This window comes from Hordeum vulgare, chromosome 2H (genome assembly GCF_904849725.1).
Source record: "Hordeum vulgare subsp. vulgare chromosome 2H, MorexV3_pseudomolecules_assembly, whole genome shotgun sequence".
Classification (NCBI taxonomy): Eukaryota; Viridiplantae; Streptophyta; class Magnoliopsida; order Poales; family Poaceae; genus Hordeum; species Hordeum vulgare.
In genome coordinates, this window is record NC_058519.1 from 627,472,884 (window position 1) to 627,491,440 (window position 18,557).

Sequence of the window (18,557 nt, forward strand, 5' to 3'; positions counted from 1 at the left end):
GATGAGTGATCTACGTACCCTTGTAGACCGTACAGCAGAAGCGTTAGAGAACGCGGTTGATGTAGTGGAACGTCCTCACGTCCCTCGATCCGCCCCGCGAACAATCCCGCGACCAGTCCCACGATCTAGTACCGAACGGACGGCACCTTCGCGTTCAGCACACGTACAGCTCGACGATGATCTCGGCCTTCTTGATCCAGCAAGAGAGACGGAGAGGTAGAAGAGTTCTCCGGCAGCGTGACGGCGCTCCGGAGGTTGGTGATGACCTTGTCTCAGCAGGGCTCCGCCCGAGCTCCGCAGAAACGCGATCTAGAGGAAAAACTGTGGAGGTATGTGGTCGGGCTGCCGTGGAAAAGTCGTCTCAAATCAGCCCTAAAACCTCCGTATATATAGGTGGGAGGGAGGGGACCTTGCTTTGGGGCTCAAGGAGCCCCAAGGGGGTCGATCGAGTCCATGGGGGAGGACTCTCCCCCCCCAAACCGAGTTGGACTAGGTTTGGTCGGAGGGAGTCCCCCTTCCTTCCCACCTCCTCCTTTTTTTTTTCTTTCTCTCTTGATTTTCTTCTCCTTGGCGCATAGAGCCTTTTGGGCTGTCCCACCAGCCCACTAAGGGCTGGTGTGCCACCCTCAAGGCCTATGGGCTTCCCCGGGGTGGGTTGCCCCCCCGGTGAACTCCCGGAACCCATTCGTCATTCCCGGTACATTCCTGGTAACTCCGAAAACCTTCCGGTAATCAAATGAGGTCATCCTATATATCAATCTTCGTTTCCGGACCATTCCGGAAACCCTCGTGACGTCCGTGATCTCATCCGGGACTCCGAACAACATTCGGTAACCAACCATATAACTCTAATACGCATAAAACAACGTCGAACCTTACGTGTGCAGACCCTGCGGGTTCGAGAACTATGTAGACATGACCCGAGAGACTCCTCGGTCAATATCCAATAGCGGGACCTGGATGCCCATATTGGATCCTACATATTCTACGAAGATCTTATCGTTTGAACCTCAGTGCCAAGGATTCATATAATCCCGTATGTCATTCCCTTTGTCCTTCGGTATGTTACTTGCCCGAGATTCGATCGTCAGTATCCGTATACCTATTTCAATCTCGTTCACTGGCAAGTCTATTTACTCGTTCCGTAATACAAGATCCCGCAACTTACACTAAGTTACATTGCTTGCAAGGCTTGTGTGTGATGTTGTATTACCGAGTGGGCCCCGAGATACCTCTCCGTTCACACGGAGTGACAAATCCCAGTCTTGATCCATACTAACTCAACTAACACCTTCGGAGATACCTGTAGAGCATCTTTATAGTCACCCAGTTACGTTGCGACGTTTGATACACACAAAGCATTCCTCCGGTGTCAGTGAGTTATATGATCTCATGGTCATAGGAATAAATACTTGACACGCAGAAAATAGTAGCAACAAAATGACACGATCAACATGCTACGTCTATTAGTTTGGGTCTAGTCCATCACGTGATTCTCCTAATGACGTGATCCAGTTATCAATCAACAACACCTTGTTCATAATCAGAAGACACTAACTATCTTTGATCAACTGGCTAGCCAACTAGAGGCTTGCTAGGGACGGTGTTTTGTCTATGTATCCACACATGTAAATGAGTCTTCATTCAATACAATTATAGCATGGATAATAAACGATTATCTTGATACATGAATTATAATAATAACTATATTTATTATTGCCTCTAGGGCATAATTCCAACAAATTCCTGGTTGATAATGAAAAGGATTGTCTATGCTCAGATGTGGTTCGTGACATGGTGATCATGTTGGTTTGGCGTATTTAATGGCTGCGTACGGATGAGGTTCATGGTAAGGAAGTTCCGCATGTTGATGCTACGGTGGATTTCCTTGATAGCTACTACAAATCCATCATTCTTGCACGACGTTTCAGTACAGATGAGATAATTAAAGGCAAAATGTTAGCTATGCCAGAGAACTCATGTGTTGTGCACAAGACAAAGCCACCTGATATTCCATGGTCAGCTCCATGGGCAGGTACGGTTGCTCTGGCTGAGCCGCCGCCTCCTCCTCCCGTAACACTAGCCGCCGCCTCCATCCACTCAGCTGCCGCCTCCTCCCGTAACCCTAGCCGCCGCCTCCCGTCGCCCCCGTGGGCGACCAGGGGGTAACCCTCGCCGCCGCCGTCGGTCCTCCCTCGCTCCTCCTTCATCCTCGCCGCCGCCAGCAGCGCCGCCGGGCGAAGCCTGGCCGGCAGGGGCGGCGGCGGGGATCCTCTCCCCTTCACGTGACATGGCTTGCGCGGGACGGCCGTTCGTGAGGAGGCGCCGGACTAGCGCGCGGTGCGGCGGCGCTGCATGTGGATCCTAGTGGTGGCGTGCGGAGCGCGTCGACGACTGGGGTTCGTTCTTGCGGTGCGGTGTGGCGGCTGCGAGAGGGACAAGACATGGTAGTCGCGTGCGTCGTTGAGTTCGGGTCAGATCCTTCTAGATCCGGCGCCCGGACGCCGTCGACCAACGCTGGGTTGTGGTACTCGTCACTGTTCAGATTGGATCTTCATTGATCCAGATACCCGCGGTGTGCTTCTCTCCTGCGGTTTCCTGGTGTTGCCGACGTGGCCGCGGATGAAGCTGGTGGAGGAGATTTAGATAAGGGGAAACCCATTGGTCGGCCCTGGCCGGCCGCGCCGCTGACGATGCTCAAGGGCGCCGTTTTCTTCCTGGATACGTCGGTCTACGTCTGCTCCTCCACTTCCTACCTCACAGCCTCTCGGGTGAAAACCCTAACTCCGGTGGGCGGCGGCGGCGTCCTTGACGTTGTGACCTTCCTGAAGGCGTCGCCTTGAGGGCTGAGTGGTGGTGGGCACTATGTGGGTCCTGGACAGTAGCTGGTGGTGGGCACTGCTTCGGGGGAAACCCTAAGATCTGACTTTCCAGATCGGACGATGTCGGTACTGCGGTGCCGTTTCTCTCTTGGGAGCATCGTTTGTGGAGCAGTGCTGGATGACAGAGGTAGGAGATGGAGCGGCTTCGTCTGGCCCGAAGATTTGGTGGAACTATCAAGTCATGCCTGGCCGACAGGTGCTACGCTGAGTCATGCCTGGTTGATAGGTGCTACGCACGACAGTTCTTGCAGAATCTTCGTTTCTGGACGAATGAGCGCAGGGCGGTGGCGCTGTTTGGCGCCGTGGTGGCGTCGATCATCTTGCACGGAGCTTTCGATGGAGATGTCAAGTCATGCCTGGCCGACAGGTGCTACTCTGTGTCATGCCTGGTCGGCAGGTGCTACGCATGACAGATCTTCCAGAATCTTCGCGTCTGGACTGGCGAGCCGTGGTGGCGTCGACGGATGGACGGACTGGCAAGGATGATACAGATCTCTCTCCTGAAGATGCATTAGCGGCCTGATGATGATGGCGGCATCTAAAACTTGTGCATGTGGTGTACGCTTTAGGTCTGCTGCACCGGCTGTGGGTTCCGATATGTTATGTGGATGTATCGGTGACGACACCGGTTTTAGATATGGGGAGTGAGAGCACTCCACATTATCGAGTTTTGTAGGTGTGAGTGGTGGCTTCAGATGGTTTGATGTATGTTCTTGTTAGACCTATGTTGAATAATTAATAAAAATGATCGTATGCATCGATTGATGCAGAGACCGGGGGTTTGAACCTCCTTTTCCCAAAAAAAGGTACGATTGCTCTATCTTTGGATGGGTCCTTCTAGTGTGCGGACGGGTCAACGACAGCTGGTATGGTGCTACAGCATACTACGGGAAACATTTTGTTTGCAGCGTATCGCTATATATTTCATTGCAACGATCCATTGGAAGCGGAATTTCATGCCCTCATGCAAGATATGGCTTTGGCGGTACAACATTCATCTCTTCCAGTGGTCATGCAATCATATTCTTCTGAAGCTCTTTCAGTCTTACCAAACAACACTTTGATTAAGTCTGCTTTTGGTTAGTTAGTTTTAGAGATCAAGGAGTTAATGAGGAGTAGGGAGTTTTAACTCAGAAAATTCATCGTAGTCAGAATAGAGTTGCAGATCGTTTGGCCAATTCTAGCCGCTCCGAGAGAGCTATAAATGTGTGGTTGAACTAGGTTTCACCTTGCATCGAGGATTTGTGGCCTCTTGATTGTAACACTATTAATTTGCAATAAAAACTCCCTTTACCCTGCAAAAAAAAAAGATGGCAAACACAGGACATAGCGAAAACAGAGCCTACACAGAGAATGGCAGGGGATTCCTTCTTTCCGGGAGCTCTATCTTTGCTAGCTGAGATTTGCCGTCGGGGATAGGGGGGTCTGGAAGATTGTTCGAATTTATTCGCTGGACATGCATCCCTTAGAATCTGAAATCCGGGTCGACATCCATCGCCCATCCAAATTTCGCGAGAATTGTCTTGCTGAAAATCTGCACACACACACACACACACAAAAAAAAAGCAGCTTCTGTTAAGGACTACCAAATGATAATGATTAATCAAATTAGTCGTTTGAAATGAAATAATAAAGCAAGGCACAAGTATAAAATAGAACTAAGTTTTGCCTGCACTGGAATGCAATTTCGACTATGAAATACATAAAACAATGCTTAATTTTATAGGAAGGAAGGTTTGTTTGGCTTTACGTCTATATATACAGATTAACTGATATTCTAAAATTTTAATCTCTTATATGCCATCATGGACATATATTGGTTGGTAAAGGAGCAACGATGCTGAGAACTAGTATAATAAAAGCGGGAGGTGGTCCAAGGGACTACAATACCTTCTCAATAGGAACTTCATGGGTTTTGCACCACGCCACAGTGATTCTAGGATCAAGGTAGTTGATCTTTGATGTTCCTAGTGCCACTGTCTTCAACTCCTCTCTATTCGTCTTAGTGATATCCATTTCCTTTATCTTGGTTTCAATCGTAGAGATCTTAATCTCCAACCTGCAAGTGGATTTATGAGATTGTCTCCACTCTATGTTCAGGCAAGTATAAAACATCACATATCTGTGGTTTAGACATACACTTGAGGGGTCAATTTTCTCTTTCGCTTCCCATCTTCATCACCGGCTAGAGGGTTTCCTGTCTTCACTCTCTCTAAGTCTTCTTTCCATTCATCCCTCTGGGCCTGGAGAAAAGAACCAAATGACAGTCAAAAGTTTACAGGACATGCATAAGTTTGAGTTGATCATTTGCACCCACACATTAAACTAGCATAAATTTGATCTAATCGTTTGCAACCATAAACAAACCTTTAATTCATCAATCTTTTCAATCAATTTAGTCATCTGAGAATCATGTGATTTTGGGACCGCACGCTGATGGTTACAGATTATGGCAACCTGAGTGAACGAGAAACATCGTTGAGAGTCAATAAGAGTAATGTATTGACTATGCAAGTTTTTTTCCCTCAAAAGTGACAGACTTTACCTGTTTGTTTGCTCGGGAGTAGACATTCATTTTTTCAGGACGGCTCCCATCTTCTGTTTGTTTATTCAACTGTAACATCACGCATACATATTTATTCAGATCCAAAATATATTTTGACATAACATCCTAGTTACATGGCACATAATGATGCTGACAATTTCTGTGTGTCATTGACAAACTAAATGTCTGTTGTTGATTTGAGCTGCAGGTGCAAGCTCAGCTATGAATATTACAGTACCAAGATAAAACAGTAAAACATATATTCTAAGTACTAAATTGTTTTACTCATGAAAAACTTCAGTTAATCATTTCGTCAAGCCCTTCAGAGTAAACAGTTTAAAATAACAGTAGAGAACAAAGACGTAGTACGAAACAGCGAAATTCGTATTGAACTTACGATATTGTCCAAAGTGATGGAAGCATTATATGTACGGAAGACTTTTGCAGTAAGGCCAGGCATTAAGTCCTTGAGATGAGCATTTAGTTTAGTTGTATCAAGCTTGTCAAAGACATGCCCTCCTTTATTTTTACCTATAAAGCAGGTATGCAAAAAAGTTGTACATGATATTTGTCTAGAGCACGAAGAAACGGATTGATGGGAAAAGAGCATTGGGAGATACCTGCACAGAATTCCATAATCGCCTTGTATACAGGTGGTTCAATCTCTACAGTGTTCAAGTATCTAATAGAATCTTTACCAAGGAAGTCAAACTGAAAAGAAATCGACCGAACATTAGATAACATGATAAATTACTTCTCATATAGTGATTAGCGGATTAGAGAGCAAAGATCAAGACCTGCAACTTGTTTGGAGGCAGACAAGTAACATTTTCAACCTTCAGCGTACAACAACCAACAGTATCGGCCTCATCATCATCCTAAAAAAGATTGAAAAGTAGCATGAGAACATATGTCAATGAAGTTCAAAGCTAAGTGGATTATTACCAAAAGAACATTACAAGGATGCATGCGGAAAGGAATTGATTTTCGCGAATGCCTCATCATGTAAATTATTTGTGTCTGCTAATTCTTTATAGAGAGTCTTGATGCAAAACGATTATTTCAGATAACGATGTCAGCGATGCTGACGGGACATACATATATCACATAAAAGCATCCCACAGTTGTGCATCAAGCATAAAAGCAGAAGAATTTATGCAAGAACCTTTAAGGGTATACGGTGCATTGCCAACATACATACTATCACAACCGTCTAGAATAAAATGGAAATATCATTCAGTAACGATAAGTCCAGTAGGATATACCTTTTCATTCCCTGCCCTAAGGGCTAGTTTATCTATAAGGTATGTTGCTACTGCAATTTGTTTCTTCACCTGGTCTTTGCTCCTGAAATCCTTGGTGTAATTTGCACGGATATTACGTATGTGATCCTGCCATAGCCATATGAACATAATTAGCATTATTATTATTTTTACACGGGGACAGAAAACCTACATGAATCACAAAACCAACTTCCTCACCTTAAGTTTCCGGGCCTTCTCATATTTCTCCTTGTCGCTTTGCCCCTTTAAGGAGCTGCTTGCCGCCAGGAAAACATACTTGAAATCCTTTTGGTTTATCGGATCATTCCAAAAGGCCAACCATGTAACAGTATTGTCATGTTTGACCTCTTTCCAGCTGCAGAACACATGACCAATCAAGAATATATACATGCTACAAGCCCCTTCACAAATAATCCTTTTCAATAACATCAGTAACTCTAATTTCAGGGTACCTTTCTCCAGGTATAGGACACACTGGGACTGGAGCCCCTTCTCCAATGTTTATTGTAATATCACTTGGCCGGATGCGTCCCTTCAGTCTTCCCATCTAAAGCAATTCAGCAGAGAGCCTTAAATTGAAGGCTCTCAGTTGGGGCAAAATAAATAAAATATGTGATTAAAAATTTGCAAATCCATACCTTTGGATGCTCTCCACGTCCCCTGAACAAGCCAGGTGGTTCTACTCTGAAATTACCAACCTGAAAAAAGGAAACATGTTAGCTCGGTAACCAAGAGGACACCACAACTGGTATATATGCATGTAGAAGAATATGAACAACAATGCAAGTTTCACGTCCACTAAGGAGATCGATTTTTTATAGTACTAACATATCATTTCTCCGCATATGGTGCAAAAATATTAATTTATTTATCCAAAATTAATGGCAAAATATGAATTTGCTTTGAGACTAGCGGCATATGTGTATAGTCCCTGAAGGAAAAGAGTGGACTATCTATTCTAGGATTTATAAAAGCCAAGTCATACTTAGAAACCATGAGAAAAAGGACCTTCTCTTTAACGCCGTCTACGAAGGCCCACATAAATTTATCCTCTTGTTTCATTTTCTCTTCCCGCAATGCTTTCTTCTCCTGTCAAGAAAGAACTACAATGATTAAATACTTCAGATGATCGATGTGGGCAGGATAAATCTGTGTTCTTGGAGATATTTTAGTCATCAAACTGTGAGAATTTTTAGAGATCACAACAATATGTTCATTCTGCAGAATTCATAGAAATCTACCTCTGAAGTCATCTGTGTTTTCTTCTCCTTCTCTCGGAGGTGCCATTCATAGATCGGTGTGAAATCACAAAGCTCAAACTTTTTGATAGTATGGGTTTTACCAAGAATATTACTCCAGTCGGTGAAGAAGTTGTTGATAAACGTTTCCTTGGACGCGTACTCGGTGTCTTTCATCACAGAAAACATGGTTGCAACCTGCAGAGCAGAGAATTAGCGGAGGAACAAAAATACGGAATCGTGATCTTGATATTTAGGAGCAGCCTGATCATCCTCATTCTACGAAACTGAAGTAGTAAAAAACAAGCAGTAGACAGTCACTGCTGAATATATATCACCTCCTCCTGTTCCGGGGTCAGATCAACAGGCTTCCCATTGTAAAGCATCTTGACGCCATGAGGCTCGTACGGTGGGGGAAAGATAACACCATTGTGCTCCAAAGTAGACCATTTCTTTCCACCACCAGACGCTTCACGGACCTTGGAATTACTCTTTACTTTCTCTGTTTTCATTTTTGTTACTACTTTCTTGTTATCCTTCGAAGATGAAGAGCTCTTGTTTTTCTTCTTCTTTGCAATATCCTTTGCAGGTGGCTTTCTTTTTGAAGACTCGCCGACTGTCAGCCTTCGTGCGAGAGGTACGTTGTCACTTCCATCATCTTCTGAACTTGCAGAGGCAGAACTGTCTGTACACTTTGCCTTCTTGAGAGCTGAACTTGGCTGAATATTGCTATCACATGGCCTCTTCATTGAATTTCGGGGGGCACTACTTGCACTACCGTTCAACGCCGTGTTGTTAGGTCCGATCGGCATGTCCACGGAGTTCCGAGTAACTAGGGAAAAACGGGCAGCCAATGTCTTATCATCATCTGAATCATCATCATCCGAGACATTGCCTCCGCTTGGTGAAGCGGCATCTTTGAACAGCCTTGCGGAGAGCGGTTTCTCATCTTCTGAATCTGAATCAACATTATATGCGTTGATTCTCTTGAATTCCCTGTCATCGGCCTTTTTCCTCAGTGCAAGTGGTTTGTCGTCGTCGTCTGAATCATCGGTGTCCACCATGAGGACATCTTCCACATGAGGTCTTTTCAGTGTACTCTTTTGGCAATGTTGCACGTTTCCTGATGATGAGGGGGTGGGCATGCTGTTTTGCTTCAGAGAGGCACTCGACCTCTTGAAGGCTGGGCCTTTGAATTCGTCGCTGTCGTCGCTGTCAAACGTACGGGTGGCCGGCATTGCTTCTTCCTCGAGGTGGCAGGATGATGGAGGCCAGATTGAACGGACAGACCTGCAAGCTACCATGGTTCACACGCTCAACGGCTCAACAGGTCATCAAACACGACACTAAGATCCACGGTGACCTTGGAGCCAAGAGCCGAGGCCGGCCGCGGACAGGGATAGAGGGAGAGACGTGAAGTTACCTTGGGCGCGTCGCCGCGCGAGTGCAGGCAGTTCTTCTCTGTTTCCTCCGGCGAGGCCGAGGGGTCGCCGGGGAAGATGCCGGCGTGGACTGGAGGTAGGGTTAGCGCGGCACGGCGTAGAGTATCTCTCTCTCTCTCTCCTTGGGAGATACAGATGGTGATGATGTCGGTTTTACCATGATCGGAGTCCTTGGTTTTTGGAAAACCCCGCGTTGCCTACCTTTTCCTTGCTGGGTTTGGGTCCACTCCAGTCCACCCATCGAATACCCGTCGTGCAGACCTGAGCACCATTTTTTTCCCTTTTATAATGCTAACTGGCGAATGTTCCCTGAGAAGAAACTTCCAGCGAACGCCTTCAGAGCTGTTTGATTGAGATCAAACGATGATAAAAAATTATTTAAAAAAAAATGCCTTTTCAAGGAAGGATTTGCCGTGCTAGTCTGAAAAATTACCACCCGTATAACTAAAATTACCATAAAAACATTCATAATCGCCATGCTAGCCAGCGAAAGTTTGCTCGCTAAGAGGGTCCTCCTTTTTATCGCTGAAATTCCTCGATGCAACCATACCACCTATCTCTGTTTACCATGAGATAACCATGAGATAAGAGGTTGTACAATTTCATCTGGGGTATTCACTCTCTGACCATGCACATGGAGCATCTATCTTACTTGCTAGCTAGATTAGCTAACGCAACAAGGAGATTGCCAAAAAGAAAAGACTAACACAACAAGCAACAGTGTTTGCTTCAACCTTGACGAGCCTGCAGCAAACATGGCAACATTCATCAAGAATCATCATATATAGCCCGGTCGCTCCTCAAGAACCCAAGGTGAAGGTTGTTTAGGAAAAAGAACTCAAGGTAGCACATGTCCAACCTGATCAAAATTTGCATCAAAAGCCTTCACGAAATAAAGGCTCTTAGTTGCTCCTGGATTTGTGCAAGACATGTGTGCGATGTTTAGCTGGGTCTAACCTAACCTAATGAGAAAATAGATTTGGTCTCATAGGGAAATAGCGATTGCTAGAAGTATACTCCCTCACCAACCATATTTATTTGGATATGTGCCCCTAGTGGTATTGCTAGAAGTATACTCCCTCTGTCCGGCAACAAGTGTACATCTACATAGTGAATGGCATATTAGTTCCCTCTCCTTTTATTAGCCTCCACCAATTAAATTAAAGGAGAAGAATGAGGATTGGGAAATGATGCAGGGGAAAAGAATGGGATTGGAGAATAGAGTGGAGGGAATGATTACGAGGAGGCAATTGCATTTATTAAAGTGTAGATGTACACTTTTTCTGGGAAAAAACCTTATATGCTAGATATACACTTACTCAGCATAAACTGCATCATGCCATGATTCTTCATCTCCATTTGTTCAGACCATGTTTTTTGTGAAGGCGTGGCTATTTGTTAAGTTCTGTCAACACAGAGATACCATAGAGTTGATTTGCCTGCTTCTAATTTACAATTTGAGAAATAATTTGCTACCCATGATGGTAGTTATACTGTTTGCGAGGCCTTCCTACGGGTTCATCCGCACTTCGGCCTTTGGCTTAAAACCTTGAACGTCAAGCCGAAGTCAGTCAACAGCTAACATGCCGACTGTGGTGGGGTCGTGATAAGCAAGCTTTGCCGCGTAGCATGGCCGGAGGGCACCTTGATTGACATCATCAAGGGCTGGCAGAAGGAGTGGTTCTATACCACCGAGTCACGAGAAGCAAACTCGGCAGTGCCCGTTGCGTTTAGACCTGGACCCCCGTGTGAGGCTAACCTTGTGGGTTAAATTAAAAAGGCATGGACTGGGGATCGACTTCGGATGTGAAGCTGCTGCAGAAGCGCATCAGGCAGATGGTGGCGACAAACATCGAGCTAGCCGACGTGGTCCAGGTCATGCTCCATCGCCGCATCCTTCCCTGCCAGCATCTGGATAACCCGATGTGGGCCTACAAGCCTAGCGACCCCTGGGAGGTGCACGAGTTCTACCGCACCACTCACGAGAACCTATGGCGGTTACTGCTCAAGCCTCAGCAGGAGTGGACGGACGAGGATGAAGACACTGGCTTGGATGCCAAGACCCCCCTCCTTTGGAGGTATGCCCGAGCTCATATACTGGCTTGAAGTTCCAATTTTATCGAGGGTCTTATTATTTCTCATACCGTCCCTGCAGGATTGGCCGGCCAAAGCCGAAAATATAGACGACCCAACTCCCCTGCCCGAGGAACCCGAGTCAGCATTCATGAGCTTGATGCTGGTAGTGGCGCCGTACACGGCGCCAGAGAATAAGAAGAAGGAGACATGCGGGGGTCTCCGTTCGAGGGGTCCTCCGGATACCAAATCCTGGGACACCGATGCATCCTCCACCCACGAGGGGGAGGATGCAAAAATGAGGAGGAGAAAGATTCTTCACACACAAGGAAGAGCGAGACGCCAGAGGGGGCCGAGGAGGGGCTACCTCCTCGGGCCTTGAAGAGACCTTGCAAGAGCAAGGTCGCCCTGCTCGGCACTGGCCCGGATTCCGATGAGGAGCTCGGAGACTTTGAGATGGTTCCCCTACGAACCTCTAGGGTCAATCCCATGGCCCAAAGGTATGGAATCCAATCCTTTGTTTAGCGGAATTACACCGGGTCTTTGTTAGTAATGAGAAATGAGTTGTTCTTGTTGCAGCCTTGTCCGGGACCTTCCAATTGACCAGCTCTCACACGGGGGTTCGCCGCCCGCTGATGTCCCACAAGCGTATGGGATCGCAGCAGTTTTCGAGGGTAGAGTATTCAACCCAAATTTGTTGGTTCGCACGACGGGAAGCGAAAGAATATTCTCAAGTATTAGCAGCTGAATGTGTGAGATTCAACCACACCTGAAAGATTAATGTCTGCAAGCAAAGTATCAGTAGCAAAGTAGTATGATAGCAACGGTGCCAGAAACGACCTGTTGACGGCAGACTATTCCTAACTGTTGTATCAATGGCGCCAACATGTTGACGGGGGATTATTCTTAAGAAGAATGCTTCCCCGGTACGGCTCCAGAACAGTCTTGCAACAAGTAGCAGCGAAGTAGCAAGGAACAGCAGTAGCAGCAGCAGCAGAGTAACAACAATAACAACAGTAGTAGCAAAGTGGCCCAATCCCTTTTGTAGCAAGGGACAAGCCTAGGCAAAGTAACGTAGCGAGGACCAGTAGTAAAAGACTCGTAGGCAGTGGATCGGTGATGGATGAGTATGACAGATGTGATTCATCATGTAACAACTATAACACGGAGAGATATGTGACCAGCTCCCGTTCATCAATCTAATGTAGGCATGTATTCCGTATGTAGTCATACATGCTTAGGGAAAAGAACTTACATGACATCTATTGTCCATCCCTCCTGTGGCAGCGGGGTCCTAATGGAAACTACGGGATATATATTAAGGTTCTCCTTTTAATAAAGAACCGGACCAACGCATTAACACGCGGTGAATACATGAACTCCTCATACTATGGTCATCTCCGGGAGTGGTTCCGGCTATTGTCAATCCGGGGTTGCCGGGTCATAACACATAGTAGGTGACTACAACTTGCAAGATAGGATCTAAAACACACATATATTGGCGATAACATAATAGGTTCAGATCTGAAATCATGACACTCGGGCCCTAGTGACAAGCATTAAGCATAGCCAAGTAGTAGCAACATCAATCTAGAACATAGTGGATACTAGGGATCAATCCCCGTCAAAAACTAACTCGACTACATGATAGATCTCATACAACTCATCATCGTCCAGCAAGCCTACGATGAGATTACTCACGAACGATGAAGAGCATCATGGAATTGTCGATGGAGAAAGGTTGATGATGACGATGGCGACGATTTCCCCTCTCCGGAGCCCGAAACGGACTCCAGATCTGCCCTCCAGATGAAGAACAGGATGTGGCGGCGCCACCGTATCGCAAAACGCGATGAAACCTTCTCTCTGATTTTTTTTCCAGGCGAAACGGAAGATATAGAGCTGAGTTTGGGGGCGGTGGTGCCACGTGGGCCCCACAAGCCTGCACGACGCGGCCTAGGGGGGTGGCCGCGGCCTTTGGGCTTGTGGCCCACTTGCACGCCCCCTCCGGTGGATCTTTGCGCAGGTATTTTTCTTTTATTCCAGAAAAAATCTCCGTAAATTTTTAGGACATTCCGAGAATTTTTATTTCTGCAAAAAAACAACACCATGGCAATTGTGCTGAAAACAGCGTCAGTCCGGGTTAGTTCCATTCAAATCATGGAAATTAATGTCCAAAACAAGGGCAAAAGAGTTCGGAAAAGTAGATACGACGGAGACGTATCAAGTCCCCCAAGCTTAAAGCCTTGCTTGTCCTCGAGCAATTCAGTTGACAAACTGAAAGAGACAAAAGAAAAACTTTGACGAACTCTGTTTGATCTTGTTGTTGCAACTATGTCTAACTCATATCCAGAGTTTCAGCAAGATCACAAGCAAACCACATAAGCAAATGACATCTAGGTCTCACGGTAAACTCATATCAATGGCATAATCAACTAGCGAGCAAATAATAATAAGCCTCAAGTGTCAACACTTCAATCAAAACAACATGAAGCAGTACGAATAGATGGTATCTCGCTAGCTCTTTCTGAGACCGCAAAACATAAATGCAGAGCACCTTCAAAGACCAAGGGCTGATTAAACATTGTAATTCATAGCAATGAAGATCCAGTCATAGTCATACTCAACACAGTTAAAAGCAAAGCATAAAAATGACAGAGGTGCTCTCTAATTGGTGCTTTTGTAAGAGGATGATGACTCAACAGGAACATAAATAGACAGACCCTTCGCAGAGGGAAGCATTTATTTGTAGAGGTGCTAGAGCTCAAGCTTTTAAAACAGAGAAAATAATTTTGGGTGGCATGCTTTCATTGTCAACGCAATGACTAAGAGTTCTCAACATCTTCCACGCTACACATGCTATAGGCGGTTCCCAAACAGAAAAGTAAAGTTTTGACTCCTCCACCACCAATCAATCACACTCCACGGCTAGCCGAATCCTCGGGTACCGTCCATACCAACAACAATCCTGGGGGAGTTTTGTTTGCAATTATCTTTTCGATTTGAGCATGGAACTGGGAATTCCAATTACCGGCCCCTTTCTTGTGAATGATAGTGAATAAACACATATCGAGGATAACACGCATAGCATGGAAGATACCAATAGCCCCCTGTCACCACATGAGTGGTTCGGGCATGCAAAACAGATTATTCCTTGAAGATTTAGAGAGTGGCACATGCAAATTTACTTGGAACGGCAGGTAGATACCGCACATAGGTAGGTATCGTGGACTCATATGGCACAACTTTGGGTTCATGGAAGTGGATGCATAAGAAGTATTCCCATTTAGTACAAGTGAAGGCTAGCAAAAGACTGGGAAGCGACCAACTAGAGAGCGACAACAGTCATAAAAATGCATTGAGAGTAACTAACATTGAGTGCAAGCATGAGTAGGACATAAATCACCATGAACATGAACATCATAGAGGTTATGTTGATTTTGTTTCAACTACATGCGTGAACATGCGCCAAGTCAAGCCACTTGAAACATTCAAAGGAGGATACCATCTTATCATACTACATCGTAGTCATCTCAACATTCATGTTGGCAACCAAGACAAACCATTATAAGCTCCTAGTTAAATAAGCATGGCATAAGCAACTATGATCTCTAAGTTGTCATTGTAAACATGTTTCCCTCACAACAAAGCTGAATCAGGCATGATGAGCTAGTCATATTTACAAAAACAAAATAGATCGAGTTCATACCAGCTTTTCCAGGCCCAGTCACTTCATCATATATCGTCATTATTGCCTTTCACTTGCACGACCGAATGATGTGAACAATAATAAGCATGCTCGTGCATTGGACTACGCTGGAATCTGCAGGCAAACACAAAGGAGAAGACAAAGTAATATGGCTCTTTGAAAGCTAAACAGGTATGCATGCAAGAGCCACTAAACATTGTAACCAATATCTTCTACCTTGACCCAAAGAAAAAGAAAACTATCTACACGGGAAAGCTCCCAACAAGCAAAAGAAGAAAAAGAAAATATTTTTGGGTTTTCTCAAACTAGACAGACACACGAAAAGAAAACGAGAAAAAGAAAATAAACTAGCATGGATGATACAGTGGCAAAGTGTGAACACCGGCTAACAAAGTGAAAGCATAAGCAAGAATGTAAAGTCAGTGAGAACACGTACTCCCCCAAGCTTAGGCTTTTGGCCTAACTTGGTCTACTCCCAAGGAGGGAAATAACGAGCTCCGGGATACTCCGAAGTGGACTGAGGATGCCACTGCTGTGTGAGCTCCTCTGGCTCCCACTGATAAACTGGCGTCTGGTACTCGACTGGTGGCTCGGGCACGGGCACCTGTGGTTGGGCCAAGCCCCAATATGCGTAGATGTCCGAGGGCATAATAGTGTACCTGCCTGCATGAAGATTGAACAAAGAAGGAGCAGGCAAAGTAATAGTCTCACGAGTACCCTGACTAAATACCAGGTTATGAATCATCCTTCCACCTATATCTCTATCAAGAAAGTCATGGCGAACCATGCTATCGTAATCTAGATATCTCTCGAGAAGAAGAACCTCTTCTTCCTCATCCAGTCTATTGGGTATCTCAAAGTGTCTAGCAAGACGAGTAGCATAGATACCTCCATAGAAGACACCCTTAGAACGGTTCAGGTTCAACCGTTGAGCTACTATAGCGTCCAAGCTATAAGTTTTACCGTTATAAAGGGCTTCGCGCAAGACCGCAAGATCTGGGGAACTAAGTGACCCAGCTTTCCCACGACCAATCAAACATTTTCCCACAAATAGTGAGAAGTACCGAAGCACGGGAAAATGAATGCTAGCAGCTCTAGCGCAAGACACTCCTCTCTCCTCTCCTACAACAATTGTACCAATGAAAGCTTCCAAGTCCCGTGGACGAGGTTCATGAATATCCCCAATAGAAGGCAATTTGCAAACATTGCAAAAATCCTGGAGTGACATGCACTGGGGGATATCATAAAGTTTAAACTCAACCATAGGAGGATTCTTCCTCGGATAGAAGTTAAAGCTTTGTACGAAGATATTAGTGAGGAGGAGGTATTGCGGACACTTATCTTCAACGAAGGCGGTAAGGCCTGCGTTCTCCACCAAGTGATAAAAGTCCTCATAAATTCCAGCGACGCGTAAGAACACGTCGCTTGGCCACTCGCACGCTCGAACTTCTGGGACTCGAGGGACCAAATACCTGGGCTTCTTCTCACCCCATCATCCTTGGGGTCATGGCTTGACGAGCCTCTTAAGAACCTCCTCATCTTTCCCCTTTTCTATCTCTGAAAATTTCTGAAATTTTTTGTGATTCTAAGGAAAAGTGAATAAGGCTCAACTAAACTAGTAGCAACTACTCCAACAAGTGCCTAGAGACCATATTACGCATCAAAACTACTTGAGACCAGCTAAAATCAGCATGCAAAGCTCAAGAACATGGTCACCAAGGCAACAAAAATACGCGGAGTATAAGGCACTAGAGCAAAAACTAATTGGACCAATGGAGGAGTCACTTACCAAGGAGTAATTTCCCCAAAATGGTTCGGAGAACGGTGACTTGAGCAAAGAGATCGAAAATCCGAGCAAGAGGAGCAAGAACACGGGTTTGAGCCGCAAAACGATTTTTTCTGGAGGTAGGAGAACCAGATGAGAGCAAGAATGAGTGGAGGGGGTGCCTATGGGCCCCACAAGCCTGGGTGGCGCGGCCAGGGGGTGCCCGCGCCCCAAGGGCTTGTGTCCCACTGGTACAGCCCTCACAGAAGCTCTTTGTCCCAGAATTTTTCAAAAAATACAGAAAAAATCATACTTGATTTTCACAGCGTTCGGAGAACTTTGATTTTCGGGGTACTTTTCTACCGGACGCTAAAACAGAAAACAGGGAGAACTAAACTAAACCTATCATTTTTCTTCTAAGCAACCTAAAGTGAAAGCTTGGAACAGAGGTTTGTGACTCCTCTATTCATCCATCTCATGGTCATCGAAAGAAATCCGTCAATGGGGTTGATAAAATCCCCTCGACAAAACTTTCTCGAATCGCAAAAGAAGATGGAGAATTTCCGAATAGTCACTAGGTCACCTCAATGGGGATGTGAATTTCCCCAACAAGCAAATCATACTTCATCTTGACACGAGGAATAGAGCATTCAAAGCTCTCAATAAGAATCGATGAAGTTTTTTCGATGGCATTGATGCAATGTACTCAATATTGTTTCTTCGGAAAGTGCACCGTATGCTCATTACCGTTGACATGGAAAGTGACATTGCCTTTGTTGCAATCTATAACAGCCCCTGCAGTGTTCAAAAAGGGTCTTCCGAGGATGACAGCCATGGCACCGTCCTCGGAAATATCCAAGATAACAAAGTCTGTTAAGATAGTGGTGTTAGCAACCACAACAGGCACATCCTCGCAAATGACGATAGGGAAAGCAGTTGATTTGTCGGCCATTTGCAGAGAGATTTTAGTGGGTGTCAACTTATCCAGTTCAAGTCTACGATAAAGAGAGAGAGGCATAATACTAACACCGGCTCCAAGATCGCATAATGCAGTTCTAACGTAGTTGCCTTTAATGGAGCAAGGTATAGTGGGCACACCGGGATCACCTAGTTTCTTGGGAGTTCCACCCTTGAAAGTGTAGTTGGCGAGCATGGTGGAAATCTCAATCTCAGGTATCCTCCTCTTATTAGACACAATATCTTTCATGTACTTAGCATACGGAGACATCTTGAGCATATCCGTCAAACGCATTTGCAGAAAGACAGGTCTGGTCATCTCAACGAAGCGCTCAAAATCCTCATCATCCTTTTTCTTGGATGGTTTGGGAGGAAAGGGCATAGGTTTCTGAACCCATGGTTCCCTTTCTTTACCATGCTTCCTAGGAGCGAAGTCATTCTTATCGTATCTTCTATTCTTAGGTTGTGGGTTATCAAGATCAACACTAGGTTCAATCTCCACATCCTTATCATTGCTAGGTTGAGCATATTCATGAACATTAGTATTGATATTATCATTAGGCTCATGTTCATCACCAGATTGTGTTTCAGCATCAGAGACAGAGGCATCGTTTGGACTCTCAAGGGTAGCAACAACAGGGTTGCTAGCGTGCAGGTTCCTAT

At 45.4% G+C, this 18,557-nt stretch overlaps 1 protein-coding gene across 1 annotated transcript; it reads right to left on the minus strand.

Annotated features, from left to right (window-relative positions):
- Positions 1-4,347: 4,347 nt before the first annotated feature.
- LOC123430964 (DNA topoisomerase 1 beta-like) lies at positions 4,348-9,186 on the minus strand. Its single transcript, XM_045114788.1, has 15 exons — positions 8,287-9,186; positions 7,952-8,146; positions 7,719-7,799; positions 7,349-7,408; positions 7,163-7,257; positions 6,909-7,065; positions 6,693-6,818; positions 6,225-6,305; positions 6,048-6,138; positions 5,825-5,958; positions 5,428-5,496; positions 5,250-5,339; positions 5,022-5,125; positions 4,773-4,941; positions 4,348-4,416 (listed from the first exon to the last, which is right to left on the minus strand). The coding sequence occupies exons 1-15, from the start codon at positions 9,184-9,186 to the stop codon at positions 4,348-4,350; spliced, it is 2,421 nt and encodes an 806-aa protein (XP_044970723.1).
- Positions 9,187-18,557: the final 9,371 nt, after the last annotated feature.